General features: G+C 39.0%; 1 protein-coding gene across 3 annotated transcripts; it reads right to left on the bottom strand.

The window, feature by feature from the left end:
• Window positions 1–514: 514 nt before the first annotated feature.
• prrx1b (paired related homeobox 1b) lies at window positions 515–17,474 on the bottom strand. 3 transcript variants are annotated; one of them, XM_022207544.2, is made up of 5 exons: window positions 16,758–17,474; window positions 9,058–9,233; window positions 4,881–5,062; window positions 2,848–2,913; window positions 515–1,368 (listed from the first exon to the last, which is right to left on the bottom strand). In XM_022207544.2, the coding sequence occupies exons 1-5, from the start codon at window positions 17,002–17,004 to the stop codon at window positions 1,236–1,238; spliced, it is 804 nt and encodes a 267-aa protein (XP_022063236.1). In that variant the 5' UTR covers window positions 17,005–17,474; the 3' UTR covers window positions 515–1,235. The 3 variants fall into 3 exon arrangements, with proteins under 3 accessions (XP_022063236.1, XP_022063237.1, XP_022063238.1); XM_022207546.2 differs by having other exon boundaries at window positions 1,313–1,370; window positions 2,854–2,913; XM_022207545.2 differs by lacking the exon at window positions 2,848–2,913.
• Window positions 17,475–18,183: the final 709 nt, after the last annotated feature.

Raw genomic sequence — 18,183 nt, 5'->3', positions numbered from 1 at the left:
GACGAGTGCCGACATGTGTTTGTTGACAGTGAAGGTTATGAGGGGCCACGGAGAAGAAACACCTTGCATGACAACCGCAGAGTTAAACGAGGCCCAGGGGCCCTCCATATTAAGGAGAGGATTTCCCTGCTCATAAATATTCTGTTTTTAAGATGGAAATTTCAGGTTGTGGTAATCAGGAAAAAAGCGCACACAAAGGAGGAACAGCTTGAGATTTCTCTGAAGGAGAATCTGTTCTCGGGTTGTAAATCTCTCTTTTATGAGGCATGTTCGAGGTTCAGGATCATTTTGCTTTCCAAATGGTCTCAACACTAAACATAATTATTCCTTATAGTTTCTTAGGCGTGATTTAAGTCAGAGTATTATTCATATTTCTCAACTAATAAGTTATAAATCTTCCTACCACAAGGATTCACTTAGAGGTTATTTGAGAAAACTGGCAAAATAGTTCAAAAAGAGGAAAATGTCTGTTATTCCTTCTTCACTAAGATAGGTCAAGTTGGACACTGTGTCATGACTTTGCTTGAAATGCATTTTTATTAATATACAAGTTTTTCTTATTACAAATAAAGGATATCATAGGATATTATCTACTATTTTTTGGATTCAGAAATACATCAGCCTTTCCCTTATATTGGACTATTACATAAAAATCAAAATGCATTGAAAATGTTTGCTTGTCAGTGGCATAACATGGAAAGATGTAAAAAAAAAAAAAAAACTATCTTTAAAAAAATTAAAAAAATGTCAAAGAAAGTCCCTGGTGATTTGTTGTTGACATAAAAAGAAAAAAAAATATTATTCCAATTTTGGTGTGTAATTCTATCCAACACCACAAAAAAAGTGGGACAAAGGGGTTCCACGTAGTCCATATATGAGCATCCAGACAAACAAGTTGTTTGATTAGACTTTGCCTTCCATTTCAGTCACAAACACAAATGTAAAACTATGCAGATATTTGGTTACAGCATCCAATCTAGATGTCTTTTTGTATGGACAAGAGTTCAGTGATGCTCAGGAGAAAGGCTTGAGAAAAATCCTGCCATCATTTGGTGTCCAACATTTGGCATGTAGGTGGTAGCAGTATGCCATCATGGCTGCTCCAGAAAGGAAAGAAGGCTTCATGATCCAGGCTATGTGAGCTGATGTTCATCGCAGAGACGGCATCTGTCTGCAGGCGTACAGCAGGTGGGACGGTCTCTCCCCTCCTGCCAATCCCACAACCACTCCTTCTTTCAGTTGACTGTGGGCACCTGGTTCAAGCTGTATTCCTTGGCTTTGAGCCGAAGGTTGGCGATGCTGTTGGCCATGTTCATTCCCTGGGACGTATTGGGGTTGGAGCAGGTGGGTGGGTAGGTGGCCATGGTGCTGAGAGACAAGAGGAGAGGGGCAGAGTGGAAAAGGTTACATCACCTGTGTGTAACAGCAAGCTGAAGCTCAGCATGAGGCCCAGCTGTGGAAATACATAACGAAACAAACAAAAGAAAAATATCACTGATCACGTGAAAAGCTTTGAACTAAATCTGATTGTGACATACACAGAAAACAAAAAATCCCAAAGGAGCACAACCAGTGTTTTTGCACAATTTAAATCAGCTCATGTTAACTGTGCTTCATGTTGCATTACCATTTTTCAGTGCACGAAAATATTTACGTTGAGTTTTCTTTTTATCCTCTTATATTACAATTCTATTCATGTGAAACTTCGATATTCACTTGTTGAATTAGTGACTCTAGGTCTTTGTAGAATCCCAAACAGTCTTTCTTTTCTCATTGCAGACTACATTAAACAGGGATCTGATTATCATGAGATTGCAGTTTGGGGATAAAAAGCCTATAAAAACAAACAATAACAACACTACCTTAGCAGTAATCAATCAATGGAGTGCAGATTACAGACCTGGCATTTTTGAATTATGGAATCTTGCAATCTTCTGCTACCATATTGCACAGAGCTCAGGGTTCTTATGCGGCTTAGTTCATCATCTCAAACAAATGTCAGCTTGAAAAACATTCTTTGCACAAGGTGCACTAATTTCATCAGAGGATGGTTTGATTAGGGCAATGAAATGCATGCTCTGTGCTTCCCAGTCTATGTTTATCAGACAGGCATTTCAGTCATTTATCTTCAGCAGCTCAGTTACCACAATGTGAATTTTTATCCTAATGCATAACTTATGTTCTGTTTGGGTGTGTTGATTTAGCTAATGCTTTTTGTTTTTATGTCCTTTGTCCTTTAAAAAAGATTTTTTCTGTCATATTTTTTTGTAAAGTCATTAATCTGTGCTGTGTACTGTAAACATTTGCTTTGCTGTGTGTTCTTGACCTGTTTTTGTCTTTTTACCAAAATATTATAAATAACTGTTCACAAATTAGTTTCTGGTTTTGATGCATAACAGTAGTTAATCTACACAGGGGCAAACAGTACTTTATTTGATCAATCATCTTATTTTCTTCTGCAGGTTGACTGCACTGATGCTACTAAGATTCACATTAATTATTAGGGGTCCAACACACATTTATAAACAAAATCTAAAAAAATCATCTATATCTAAATGATGTCTGATGTTTGTCTATCGAGCATCATTCTTGTTCCCATGTTTGCATGAGCCTGTATTTCATATGCGTATTTTGGCAGCTTTCTCCTGTCTTTTGCTGTTTCATTGAACTTTGGATGAACTATTTTGAATTTAAAGTTTGTGTGCTGTAAACACAAATGACTGTTGCGTGATGTGATGTGTGGTGCACCATACTACTATTACCAGCTAAACTTGATGTGCAAAAACAGTGGTATACTTCTTCAAAGATAGCAAGAAAAGAACTATGTGTAGTAAAGTGAAAGCATACTTGTTCTCTGAGGGCAGCATTTTCTGTGGCACTCGCACTGGCCCCCCCTCCGGCATTGGATACCAGCTTAAGGATAATATACAGTGAAGTGTTAGCAGTACATAGCATTATTTCTGCTTCACAAAAGATTTCCCCCACTGTTCTGCCTCCGGCCAAAAAGCGCTCAGTGAGTTTAAGCCTCGGCCATGGGGTCTGACATTTTATACAGAGTTTCATAACGAAGGATTACTGTAAATCATGACCAATGTAACCAGAGTCACAAAAAATGTTGCCCAGTAGAGCTGTCTCTCTGTTTAAAGTTCATTATCTGGTGTAGTGTAGCAGAGAGGGGTCACAGGGGTCAACAGTGGATTTAATATGGTTTGTTTTCACATTATCACCTCATCAGTAGGGTCACAGGATCTAGACCTGTCTGCTGACAGAGGGGAACGATGGAGGAGAGGGGAAGGAAAGGAGTGTTTGGATTCAACATGGTTAGTTTGGAGCAAGCTTCAAGCAAGGCAAGATGGTTACAAATACAGTGTAAGAAAGATAAAGTAGCAAAAATGTGGAGATTTTAGATACAGAAAAAAGAGTCAAGGAGCAACAAAACCAGATTATTAATACATGAAAAGGGAAATACTATATTCCCAGTTATTGAGAGTAAAATTTCATAAGTCACACAAAATAACAAATGAATGAAATCATTATCATTTTGTGTCAATTATCATCATAATTGTTGAATTTTTAAAACAAAAAAAATTTAGGAAATGTTGCTGTGGAACAGTAGCCAAAATGTATAAAAAATACAGCATACTTCTGTTATTTCTACAACGATCATAAAAGAAAATTGCAAATTACAAAAATTACTAAATTACAAAATTATAATTTAGTGTATATATATATATATGTAATTTCACATTTGGTGCTCCAGCTGGATTGAGGCAGAATAAATCACAGTGCAGTGTATGTGGACATTGTAATGATGAAACAGTTTGGCTTGGTTTTCATTCAATATTTAGACAACAATGGACTCCTACATCAGTGAGGAAAAAGATCTCTCCAGCTTTGGATACACACAGTGCTGACCTCTGACGGTGCATATTTAATTTGTTGACAAGTCAAATAATAACATCATTTTATTGTCCTGTGTCCACAAGGCAGTGCTGACCGAGTATAAATAAAATCTAAATGAATGAAGTATCATATATGAGAGGTTTTAGTCAGTTTGAGTTCCGGTGGATCAGAGAAGATGAAGACTTTCAAGAGAAGTATGAGGAATATGTTCAGGTCGAAGAGGAGTAGGAAATGAAACAATAACAGACAGCAGTGCGTGCCTATGTGTTTGTGTGTGTGAAAGAGAGAGATGTTAAGGTGGTGTTAACATGTGGTTATTGTGGTATCATCTTGTGCTTTTTCAGCTGGATAGTACAATGTGAGGAACCACAGTACCGCAAGTATCAGAGCAGTGAGTATTTTGGAATACCTTCTATTCCAGTATGCTGATTTCACTGTGGTAGTTCATTCGGAGGTTTTGAATTAATCAAATAAGTTTTTTTTTAAATGACATCAATCAAGTTTTATTTCTTTGTCTCCCTTATTTGCTGTCTCATTATTTTTCCTTTGCCTTTCTGCTTTCCTTTCTTCTTTCTCCTTTGTTTCATGAGATGTCTTGTATTTTTTATCTTTCATTTCTTTGTGCCATTTTATTTCTCATTTTGTCTTTGCTCATTGTTTCAGTTGCTTCATGTTTATGTCTCTGTCTGATTTTATTTGTTTTTTATCCTGTATTGTTTTACATGTTTAAAACTTAATCATGTTTATATGGACTTACAAACACTAAAAAAATGAAAGTTTGTTTCCAATATATTTTTATTTTTTCATATCCTTTATTTACATATTATGTAAATAAAGGATTTCTGTTCTTCACCCACTGCAGACCATCAGTGTAAACATATTTGACTTGTTGGTACAGAAACAGTGCAGATTGTGAATGTAAGGTGAATGTCACATTATTACGTGATGTTAGCTAAGCCAATCAGAGGTGACACTACCTGTAGGGGGCAGCACTTCCCCAAGACAGGTAATCATTTGGGCGTGGTGCAGGCCGAGGGACAATTGGCTGCTCCACCGCTGTCACATCTCCTGAGTAAGATTTGAGGAGTGAGGCATTTTTGCTGGCCAGCATAGCTCTCTCATTCCTGCGGAACTTAGCTCTTCTGTTCTGAAACCAAACCTGGAATGACAAAGAACAAAATGAGTGAATTGTTAACTTGTTCGTATATTTTTCAACCTCTTCAGTATTGTGGAAGGCACCACCTTTACTGTCCCAGGCTGTGTATTCAAACCCGGCTTAAAGCCCCTCAAAATTTCCAAAAGTATCAACATGTTGAGCTGAACTCTGGAGATAAACTTGTTTACAATTCTAGGGCCTGTACCTTACTGTGCTTAGCGCTGTGAGATGACATTTGTTGTGAATCTACACTATATAAATAAAACTGAATTGAATTGATTTGAAATGGCACATAACACATCTAAATAATCTGATGAAATGACACTGCCATGAAAAAGTATGGATCCTAGTTTGACAATTTCACTTAATTTTCAGGTAGAATTTATTCCTGGAAAGTATAAATCTATTTGAAAAGTTTTAAAAACTGTATAAAGAGTAAAACAACTAACACTAACACGTGAAAGAAATGCTCTAAATGTTTGCTCTGACATTGTGACACAATTTCAACTAAGTCCTGGATTTTGTCGTGTTATCTGTTTTTTCTCCTTACATCCATTTTCTACATATGGCTGAATCCTCTGTAGGATCATGGGGGGCTGGAGTTTATCCCAGCTGGCTTAAGGTAAAGGCAGGGGACACTCTGGACAGGCCACTAACTGTCCACGGCCACTCAAACACATCTCAGTCTTCAAGTCATTATCAGATGAAACTATCAGGTGACATCACACCGCATAAGTAACAATAAATGATCATAGCGAGTCTTTCACATACAGGTCACTAGACACCAGCAGTTACTGACCATTAAGTAAGAGACAATATAGAAAAATGCTGCACCAGCAGCCTGTAAATGTTATATTAACGATAGAACATATGGTAATAATGTCTGTACAAAAATTTGTAATGTAGCCTGTTTTTGTTGGTTGAGAATCCAAAACCTTTGGTGATTTTGTCCGTTTCTGACATTTAACTGTTTCTACTTGATGTAAAGGTTTAAATAGAGCGTAGCTTGGCAGCCAAATGTTGTATGATGTGTCACAATTTCTGGGTTTATTTTGGCTTGGACATGAGTCTTTTGTCCTATGTTGTAACCAAGTTTCTTTATACAGTTTAAAGTCAAATGTAAGAGTAGGGTCCATAAAATTCGATGTAAGCAACTGTCTCAAAACTTCTATCCTGTGCCATAAAATTACTATGCCTGCATCCTCACACAAATGTATACACCCGCATTCCCTTCATGTACAATTAACCTCATCCAGCACCAAGGACTTACCCCCCCGCCACCCGCCTTCCTAAACAGATGATGATGACTGGGGGGGTGCTAATGTTGTTCCTTGCTGTGAAATCAAATCCATTATTAGAAGCTATGTGCCTTCACATGGGCTCGCTGTTCGCTGACGCACAGCCTCAGGAATGAGCCTAAAGTCTTTTTTATCAAAGGATTTCTGCAACGCTCTTTGCTACACATTAATCACAGATGTGCTGCTTCTCTTGCTCCAACATCACTATTTCCTCTTAACTCTCAGTCTACCCACAGAGCAAATACTTCCATTGTGTTATTGAAAGAGAATACATTCAAACATATCATGCATATATTAACATTTTCAAGAAATATGCTGGAAATGTTTAACTATTTCTTCTACTATAGGCTGTATGATTATTAGGTGCAAGTGACGCCTGTGTGCGTTTAGGTTGAATGTGTCTTGAGCTGTTTTGATGACAGTTAGGTTTATCCAGTATCTCCCTCACATTCTGCTCCACGCTCCTTAAATGGTCTCCTCTATTAGGCAGTTACAATCCAGATGACAGAAATTCTGTTGCATATATGCTGGTTCAGGAGTCACGTTCAGTTGCTATGTTGTACTCATAGCCGTATGAACAGCAGCTACCACTATTTTTGCCATGACTTTTGGGTCTGGAGCTACATACAGGTTGCCTCAACAGTCTAGCAGGGTGAGTTATTCGTGCTTTAGAAGAGGCTGTTCTTGCCTAAACAGTGCTGCCTGCAAGCTTTGCTAACAGTACTTTACAGGTTTACACTTAAACTCTATCTTTATCAGTGAACACATTATTATCATTCCTCCCTTAAAGATGGGCCATTGTTGATAACCTACTGGAACCTATAGTATCTGTTTTCAGATATCTAATTCAGGTTTTAGGGTTGTGGGTTTGGCTCAGGACAGTGTTTCATTTATTTATTTTTATGAAGACAAAGATTCCTTTAGACAGTGCCTGTGTGGACTGATTTTTTTAAGTTAAAGGAGGAAACACCCTTTTTGTTTTGTAAAATTCCATTTTTTTGTGACAGAAGAATATCACACTCAAAAGAATTATGGTTCACCAGTTGTATTTCTCATAACCTTGACAAAGACAATTATAGTGAGGTACTCACTCACTGATGCATGCTTTTATTTGTCTTATTGTTATGTGCTATATATTAGAGGAATTCTTTTTTTGTGTGTGAAGACAGGGAATACATGGAGGGATTAGAGAAATGAGCAAAAAAGAAATCAAATGGCCATATCTATATCTATCTATCTATCTATCTATCTATCTATCTATCTATCTATCTATCTATCTATATGTGTGTGTGTGTGTGTGTGTGTGTGTGTGTGTGTGTGTGTGTGTGTGTGTGTGTGTGTGTGTGTGTGTGTGTGTGTGTGTGTGTGTGTGTGTGTGTGTATGCGTGTATGTGTGTGTGTACCTTAACCTATGGGTCAATGAATATCCTAAAAATGGGACATTTTAATAAAACTAAATATCAGTGAAAGCACTGGGCAGCTTTCATGACAAAAGGACTATTTTTTAAACTAGAATTGTATTTTTGCTGCAGTATTTGCATGCTGTTTATTTTACTGTATTTGTTTGTTTATTTATATTGTTTTTATGCTGAAAGATATAAATACTTTGTCGCTATATCCACAGAGAGCTTAAAATCAATTTTTAGTGTGTCCCATATCGCTCACTTCTAAAACCAAATCTTCACCTGTAATTACCGGTGTCAATCTGACAAAGACTCATTACAGAAAAATATTCATTGCTTGAAAAAGTAAAGTAAATCCATTCTGTGTATTGATTGGCAGATTAGGTCTTGGTGTGTGACATCACTCATTTACTAATTACATGCCGTTCTGCTGCTGACCTCGTGTTCAGACACTTGCAGTTTGTCACTTATCTGTAAACATCTGAGGAAATTAGACGTCATTACATCCACTTTTCTCATCACATCCAGTCCACTGGGGAGTTCTTGCAAACCGTTCACAGACCCTAAAATATCAGTCATTATTGACAAGATTATGCAACTTTTATAGGAGACATCTGCAAAGTGCTGAGAAGTTATCATCACTCTACTGCAATTGCTTCTTATTAAATCAAAATATTTTAATGATTTTTAATCACCAGTTAGAATTGTTAATACATCTAATATTATTTCAAGCTGTGGGGCTGGGCACCCCGCTGTTTGTATGGCTGCACTGGCTTCAGACTCTTTAAAAAAAACCTCTGTCCTCTCTGATGATTTTTAAAATAATCATTTCAACTTTAAGATATGAGAAGTGAGTATACTACAGTGTTGCCAGAACTTCAAGAATGTTTTTTCTTCAACAAATAATACAGCAAATTTCTGTGTTGTGTGTGTTTATAGTAATCTTTTTGTTTGTGTGTCTTTATGGTAAAAATGGATGACTGTCCTGCCCTTTGCTCTATGACTGTGCCAGCCTTGCAATCTAGCAACATTTTTTGGTTAATTTCCTGTAATTTAAGGCTAAATATGTCTGACAAAATACTACTGAAAAACCTTTATAGGTCAAGTAATCACAAAAAAGTGCTATTTTAAGGGAGGAAACTATGTGAGAAAAAAAGCTCTCTGAACATGGTGTTTGAATCATTAGAGGGACTAAAGATGTAAGCGCAGATTTGCTACCTGAGGGGAACAAGGGAACTTGACAGCGAAAGAATAAGGGATTCTTTTCTGTCATGTAGACAGTGTCCCTGTTTCCTACCTGAACTCTGGCTTCGGTGAGGTTGACCCGGCGAGCCAGGTCCTCTCTGACGAAGGCATCAGGGTAATGTGTCCTCTCAAACACTCGCTCCAGAGCCTGAAGCTGGCTACTGTTGAATGTGGTCCTGTTCCTGCGCTGCTTCCTCTTTTTCTTTTCCTCTGTGTTCATCTGTTCATCTACCAGCAGACAAAAGAGAAGGAACCCTTATTAGACAAAGCAGAGTGTAAGTTTTCACACACTAAACACCTTCTTTCTTTTTTAGAAGGACAAACAAAGGAAATATCAAGTTTAAAGAACGTGTCAGAGCACATCAAATCTTAATATTATTGAGCTCTCTACATTTGACTGCTTCCACTGATACTGCTGTAGCTTAATAGAAAGTTTCAATCTGAAATTAAAACAATAAGATGCAACAATGATCCAAGTAACATTTTAAGTCTAATGTCTGATCACAGGTTAAAAATCTGCAGACCTAGTAACAAAGTAACAAATGATATTGATTGTTTAGACTGCATTAGAAAAATACTCATGGGTTTATATGCACCTGAAAGGTGCCAAATGACATCATATTTCTTTGGCAGATGTTTTCATCCAAAGTAACATTTTTTTCCCATGCATGAAGACAGACTGGGAGCAGCTTGAGATACTTGCTCAACAACTTAACCATACAATTTATAGCCAACCTGCTCTCCCTCTTAGGCTACAACTGCACAGAGTAAAATCTAGATTTGAATTCGTATCAAACTACATACGGTGGTGGATGCCCCATATAAACTACAGCATTACGGTTTTTCAGCTCATACACACCAAATTCTAAGAGACACAAAAATTTGTCAATCAATGAATCCTTAATTTTAAAAAAATCAATCTATCCATTTGTATTGTCCGTGTCACCCTAAATAGTTCAACAATGAAACTAATTTTCCAAGGTTTTCTTCTTTGTGCACACAAAGCAAAAATTCAAAATGATTTGATGCAGTGATCACTTTAAGTATCAGAAGTATTTAACAAAGTTGCCAATTTTTTTTTTTTTTTTTTGTAATGCAACAAAAAATGAATGAAGTTCAGCCTGTCACAGAAATGATGTTTGTACTCTGAGCAGTCCCACATTTAGTAGAGCAGCTCTGTTCCTTCCCCTGGTTCCTGCTGCCTTTCTTCCTCTACCCTCTCCCTTTCTTCTTTAGAGCCATGTTCACCTGTTTGTTAGGATTTTACAAGTCATTTTTATTACTGAGCTGGCTAAGAAATTTAATATGCCTTGTAGGCTGTAATGTTAAAAAAGGACTGACACTAAACCATCAGGAAATAATTTTACATGTAGATATACATATTAGAAAATTATATATAAATTATATATATATATATATATATATATATACATATCTTCTCTAAAGTCAGAGTTAAAACTTGGAAGTGGTTAAAGCTGCAGCAGGACTCAGTGAAACATGGAGTTAGTTCATTGAGCTGCACTGTAGCACAGAGGTCCTCTCTGACCTTCCTGCCTCTTCATCACCTGCACACTACTTCCAGACATCAGTTCGAGCCTTTTCTTTGTGTGCACCTTCTCTGGACGCCACTTGTAGCTTTTCTCTTTCCGTCCATTTTCATTTCACCTACAGTTAATCAGTGCTGGACACCTGCGGGTATGATGGCAGCTGCTACCTGCCGTCACTTATGTGACTTGCACTGTCAGGAGAAGCCTTCTATCAGTAGACACCTTCTATCAGTAGAAGCCTTCTATCAGTAGAAGCCTTCTATCAGTAGATACTTTCTATCAGTAGAGAAATTCTATCAGTAGACACCTTCTATCAGGAGGCTGCGCAGAAATGTAGGTCGGTAACGACGGGATTAGGCTGAAAAGACGAGGCAAGACACGAACTTCACAATGGAGTCTGTCCCCGATTCATGTAGAACCTTGACTGTCTTTATCCTTGCATTCTGTCAGCCGCTGATTAAAGACTGAAGGGACGGTGAAGGTCGAGCTGTAGCTGCAGGAGACAGATCCTTCACACCAGGATCAAGGTGTTCACACATCTACCATCCTAAAGAAGCTCCAGCATTCACACTAACCTGTCTCCCAAAATCATACTCCTGTTCAGCTAAACTGCATCCTCGGTTAGGTTTTTAGGGGATTCTAAAAACGGCCTGGTTCTAAGAGTTTGTTTTTGATCCACCCGATGCCCACTAGCCGGACCGGACACCGACACAAGCGTCGGCTCCTCAGCCGAGCAGTCCGGCCTCAGCAGCAGCAGAGCAGAGAGATGTGGTCCTGTAGAGAAGGAGTGTTCTGTCTGAACCCAAACACACAATCTGCTCAACAGGACCAACCTTCATCTAGCTTCTAGTTATCGTTGTGAAAATGTCAACCGAAGCCTGAAATTTTCCAAAATTGGTTTTAGTGTCTATTTTGGTCTCTGGCGTAACCCTGAAAACGAAACTTCAGTCAGCCGCCCGGTCCTCCGTCCGTCCGCTGACCAACTGGAGGCTCGTTTCATACAAAACATGAATGTCGTTTATTGTAAGCTGACGGAGTGTATTTCTGGAGACAGAGTAGTTCATCTCGTCTCTCTCCTCACACTCTGCTATTCACTCCATCAGTGCCACAAACACAACGACGTGAAAACTTGAATTTCCGTCAGCTGGTCTCTGAAGATTCTTCAAATAAGCCCGAAAATAGCCAGAAATAATTCCTTAACCCTTTTCCTAACCGAACAAACATCTAAACAAAGCAGAAAACAAATGGAAGTTCTTTGTCAAAGCGTACGTATTTATTGTGCAGTCAGTACCTTCAGCTCTGTGCTCAGCTCAGTATTCCTGCAGGGTGCAATTAGTGGAGTTGCCTTGTGGCTCAACAACACGACCACAAAATCACACTTTGACGAAAAAGGTTCCCGCCTAATTATCTGCACACACCGTGGAGCTGCTCTCACATGCACATCTGTGTTCTTACACTCAATTCACAACGCAATATTAGGATTACTTCTCCGCTACAGTTTCTCTGATTATCATCTCAAAATATATCTTTTGTTGTTTTAAAGTCTTTCATCTCCTTCAGTGTTTTTCAGAAACTGTTGTTGTTAGCTGATGGCAGTGACATTTAGACATTTTAGACATAAGTAAGTATATTAACACCGTTGCTCATTAAATGCAGTACAAGTACTGACACCTGTGTAAACAGTCAAAAATTATTAATCTATTTATTCAAGTGTTTTTAAATTTATTTTTCCATGTTGCGTCATAATTTATTTTGCAGTTAATTAAGCTGGCAATGGATCAAAATAAATACTTATTAGAGGCCTGATCAAGTATCACTCTGGGGTGTTGCTGATTCGGGTTAGTGTGTGCGTGCGTACGTGTGTGTGTGTGTGTGTGTGTGTGTGTGTGTGTGTGTGTGTGTGTGTGTGTGTGTGTGTGTGTGTGTGTGTGTGTGTGTGTGCGTGCGTGTGTGTGTGAGTGTTTTGCAGATATGTTAAGTGGGAACATCTCAACGTGGAAATTAAAAAAGGATCAGAATGAGTGAAAAGTTGGAACATTACCAACCATAAAAACAATCAGAAAGAAGGGACCTATATGGTCAAAAAACGTAACAATTGTTGATTTTAATTTCCACTTGAGTATATTTTGAGCATATATGTATGTATGTATGTATGTATATATATATGTATGTATAACTGCAGTGAGAACTTCTAGGTTTCATAATCCAGTAGGTGACATATAACCACTCTACTTGTTAAGTTGTACTTTTAGAAGGGTTTAAGAGCATATTTTGCCTTTAGTAGAATTCAAGGCTCGACATGAAAGGAAGGGTGAAACAGACTATTCACTGATCGAATGTGTTTATGTGTGTAGAAAGTATATTTATAGTAAAAGTAGTCCAGAAAAGCTTTACATTTGTTTGTTTGTTTGAATTTGGTTTGTTGTCAGACACTGCCATATGTATATCACATGTATTGACAAGAGACTAAAGCTTTATATTTCATTTTTCTAAATATGCAGGAGGAAGGCTTGCATTTGAATTGATTCTTGCAGGTATCACCAGGCTGATGTACATCTGAAGGAAAGTGTTCATTCTGGTTCCTTTCAGCCCATTCATTTGGATTCCAGTTTGTGTCAGGTGTCCACCGACATTCTGCATTTCTAAAAGCTGCCTCACAATCTCTTTGGCCTTTGACCCATAATTACAATGAAACCACCAGCAACCATCTGAGCTGTGAGCTCAACTGAAAAATGTTTCCCCCTTTTCTGTTGTAGATGTGAAAAAGCAGAAACATTTCACAACAACATGTAATATTTCTCCATTCATTTCTCTTTATTTGTTTTCAGATTGATTAGTTTTTTCCAATTATTGTATATCTTTTTGAAAATCAGTAAATAAGCCTGGGCTAAATGAAAACGTCCTCTTTTTCCCTCATACTTCTTTTAATCGTCATTTGACTTCTTGGGTTTATCTTAGAACTCCTTAGAAGAGGTCCTGGGTTCAAAATCAACTCCAAAAATGCACAATAGTTTCTACAATATGATGATTCAAAATGTTTCTGTTGGTTTGTTTGTTTGTTTGTTGTGTTTTTAATGCTCATTCTAAGCTGATTGTTTAAAATAAATGGCAGAAATGTATTCTTCTTTCTCCTCCCTTTCAATTAGACATTTGGAAATTTTAATTTTTGTGTTGTATTGAATTATTTTTTATTTGTTTGTTTTTTCTTTTGTCAATGAATAAAATAAAAACTAACTAACTAACTATAACCACCATATGTTTCACAAGTAAAATGCTCATCTGAAGAGCAAAGGACTAACTGTGTTGCTTCCTTGGAGTTTGTAGATCAGTGGCTCAAGGTAGGCACATGGTGGATTCACACGGAAAAAAAAACAGAGCAAATAGCAGTAAAGTGTGGCTGTAAACAGTCAGCAGCCGTTTCACAGGTCATCAGTCCACAGACCTGTCTGCTCTAGTCACAATCTGAGAGAAGCTAGGTCTGTTTGGAGAAGAGGCTTCTGGGTAGGCCGCTGTCACTGACGGGGTAATACATTCATTATGGGTCTGTATGTCGACAGCTGACAAAAAGGCTCTGCAGAGGGTGATAAGAGCTGCACAAAAAAACAAACTCACCCTCCCTTCTCTTGAGGACATCCATACATCCCGCTGCCTTCAGAAGGCAACAAACATCATCAGGGACTGGTCCCACCCTGCTCACCACACTGCTGAGACAGACGCTCAGTAAAAACTACGAGCTCTCCTTCACTGAGTAGTTTTCACTCAAGAAAACAATCATCTGAACAGTCACTGAAATACGGATACACATAAGTTTTTTGAAGTGGAATTTCACTCAGGGAATGTCACGAAAATTATTTTACGTGTACAAAATGCATCCGTGTATTTTGTGTGTGTGTGTGTGTGTGTGTGTGTGTATGTGGTGGTGGTGGAGTGAGTAGGCAGTGTGGTATTATTATTTATTGTTTATATATATATATATATGGTTAATTAAATCACTAGAGAAAGTAAAAATAGCTCACTGAATGAATTGCACAGGCTGTTTTAGTATTTTTCTTAATTTTATTTTCGCTATTTTCACGAAATATTTATGGAAGGTGTGTCTGAAGAAAAACCTGCATACAAAATATCCAAATGTATTTTAGTAAAGCTATATTTCGAATAATTTCAAAAATAGCTTCGAAAAGAACAAATGCAAAGTCCTGTAATAACACCAGACTGACTTCAAATGAGCTTCATGTCTTTTAATGACCCCAGATATCTTCATTCTGAGTTTTAGCTATTTAAAGTGGGCACAAACATTTAAATAAAATTCAAATGAAATGATCGTTTTCCACAAAACACTGTTCTGTTAATATCTGTCCAGCCTGTCTCTTCAGGCTGATGTTGAATGATCTTGATCCTCCTGCAGTGACTGAGCTCATTAGCAGCTATTAGCAGACTCACTTCCATACCAGCAGCAATTCCTTGTAATAGCAGAGTAGGAAAACATATTCACTTTGTTGTTTTAGAATGAAATGTCATTTTAAGGGTTATGGAGCCAATAAAAAAATATGTGTGTAACACGGTGGAGATTTGTAAAATACACTAAAAGTGTGGGCTCACGTCTTTATTTTTGAATGAAAAGCAACATTCTTTTTTCAATAAGAGTAACTTTAAATTAATGATAAATCCAGTATAGACATTACAATTGTGGTAAATGACTATTCTCGCTGGAAACGGCTGATTTTTAATGGACTATCTCCACAGGGGTACAGAGGAACATTTCCAGTAAGAACACTCCTGTGTTCTAATGCTGCATTGTGTTAGCTAATGGTGTTGAAAGGCTAAATGATGATTAGAAAACCCTTATGCAATTATTAATTTTCGTGGAAATCATGAATTTGTCTGGGTGTCACCAAACTTAGGGTATTTTGTAAAAATTTCCCAAAATGTGTAGAGCAGCTGTGGTTTTCACGTTTCTGTCAGTAATTTAAAATAAATAAATAAATAAAATCCTTTAATGACATCCCAAACATGTCGCCGTGGATCTGGTGTAAATCTGAGCCAGAATACTGAACGAAACCCCGAATGACAACAGACACGATCACAGCAAAATGCGTTTTCTGAACATGACCGATTCAATTCCTCTGCCGTGTGTTCGTCACATTTGCACATAATCAGATCCGGTCAAATGCTGTTATCTGACTCTTTCATTGTCAGAACGAGGACACGCGCGGTAATTATGACAAATGATTGGACTCCGATATTGCTAAAGTGTTTTGACAAGCCGAAAACAAGCGTGAATTAACCCGGCCACTTCCTCACACATATTTCTCACAGTCGCCACTTCGATTTTTAGCCTTAAAAATAACAATAACAGTCATTAAACTGTGTAGCCTTTAGGTTGAGCTCGGTGAACGGCCCTCAGTAGATCACCGTTTATTTACTCTCTCAGTGGAGCGCCGGAGAGCGACCGGTTCCTTCGCTTTCACGGGGATTTATCCAACTTGTAGTCTACCTCCACGCACGCAACGGCACAGTTAAGTACAGAATAATGATAAATAAAAAATAGGATTATCGGCCAGCGATGAGCAAACGGACTGCTTCATATCTGCATTCAGGAATTCATGAATAATAGTTCAAAAATATTATTTTTACCAAAAAACTTCATACGATCACAGACTTGGAGCATTTATCAAAGCATGTTTTTGAAAGATCAGTTTTTAAGCTATTGTTTTCGCCAGACTAAAAAGATCAAAACCTGGACGATAAATAATGTGACCTTCTTTAGGTCAGCAGTTATGAGAAGGAGATTTATGAGCCCTGAGTTGGAGCCGTGAGGTTCCTCCGCTGACCATGTCCACCAACATCACCATACCTCAGCAGCTTCAAAGTGTTAATGGTAAATTAATGGGGGTTTGGAGCGGGAGGCCGTCAGGGATGATGCACTGCCAAAACTCACTAAAGGATTCCTTCCATTCATGCTCTGCTCCAGCTACACGCCACAACACTGAAAACAAATCCGTTTAGCTTTCAGCTTGTCACTGCATTAAAACTAGGTTTGTGTGAAATGTGATGTTCCCTGCGCCTGATAACGTGTGGTTTATCCACAGAGGTTCTACAAATACATCATTTTTTAACGGACAAAAAAACTTTAAAGGTTGTTTCTGATCTCTTGTGCTTAGTCCCATTCTGTGTTCAGCCTCTCTCCCATCTGCCTTTCACTTACTCTCCTGCTGGGTCGTGTCGCTCCCGCTGGTTAGCCCCGGAGACTCCAGCATATTCCTCCCCGCCTCTGCGACGCTCTCGTCTGCGTGGGTGCCAACCATTTCCCCTGCCTCTTCTAGATCCAACAGGTGGCTGACCGAGAAGTTTTTTTTGGCTTGCAGGTTGTCCAGGTTAGACGTGATGGGACTCTCCAGGCGGTTTGATATCGTAGCTTGCCTGTCCATTACATGTGCATAGCTAGAAGTCATGACGCAACTGGGGTACGGCGGAAAAAAACGGAGGGGTAATAAAAAGAAAGCAAAGGATCACAAGCGAGCCAAATAGATCCGTATGTGCAGAACGCACAAGCTGCGTCTCCAGAAAACAGCCAGATAGAAACTCGGGTTGTCCGAGCGAGAGACAGATTTGTTCACATCCAGATCAGCCGCAGACGGCTCAAACGAACTTCAGCAAAGTTTTCTTCTCGCCTGCGTTTCTCCAATCAAACCCGTTACAGCCAATCCATCCAGCGGTGCGCGTCAAACAGGAGAAACATCGGCCTCTGTTTGTCCTGCGGCCAAAGAGCGACTTTCAAATGAGTATTTCTAAGAAGTCATTTAAGAAGAAGAAGAAGAAGAAGCTCTGTTCTCACTCCGGTTGAGTCACATCTGAGCATGAAAGCTGCTGCTGCTGTTGCTGCTGCTGATGACGACCAGATGCGCAAATCTCCGAGTGTGCGCACAGCTTGCTCTGGCGCGGGGAGGCAGAACGTTACTGCCGCGCCTCCAGGCTACACAGTCTCTCTCTCTCTCTCTCTCTCTCTCTCTCTCTCTCTCTCTATCTATCTATCTATCTATCTATCTCACTCACTCACTCTTAAATGAAACTTTGCGGCCCCTGCGAGGGTACACACACACACACACACACACACACACACACACACACACACACACACACACACACACACACACACACACACACACACACACACACACACACACACTTTCTCTCTCTCTCTCTCTCTCTCTCTCTAACACACCCTTAATAGGAGCCGTATAATTACATGCCTTTATGCTGTGTCTGACGCTTCACAGGCCCCCACCACGAGCTGCCTCCCCTCTAAACCCTCTCTCACCTCCTTCCTCTTCCTCTCCCTTCAGCAGAAACATCAGCAGCACCATCAACAACCCTGGCTTGGTCCACTGTTGTGCTCCTGGCTGGCAAACATCAGAACGACTAAGGCGAGTGGGAGTGTGTGCGAGGGGAGAATCAGTCAGCAGTTCGTAGGGAGACACACTGTTGTTATCACTGTTTGTGTGTTGATAAACCCACTCTAAATGTCTTGCGGTCTGCCACCAACTAAATCAAGCATAACCAGCGGCAGGGTATCCACAGAGCTGTCTGCCCGGATGCAGGCTGCTGTCAGAGACTCCACAAAACACAATTAG

This window comes from Acanthochromis polyacanthus, chromosome 4 (assembly GCF_021347895.1).
Source record: "Acanthochromis polyacanthus isolate Apoly-LR-REF ecotype Palm Island chromosome 4, KAUST_Apoly_ChrSc, whole genome shotgun sequence".
Lineage (NCBI taxonomy): Eukaryota > Metazoa > Chordata > Actinopteri > Pomacentridae > Acanthochromis > Acanthochromis polyacanthus.
This window is presented reverse-complemented; position numbering and strand designations above follow the sequence as displayed.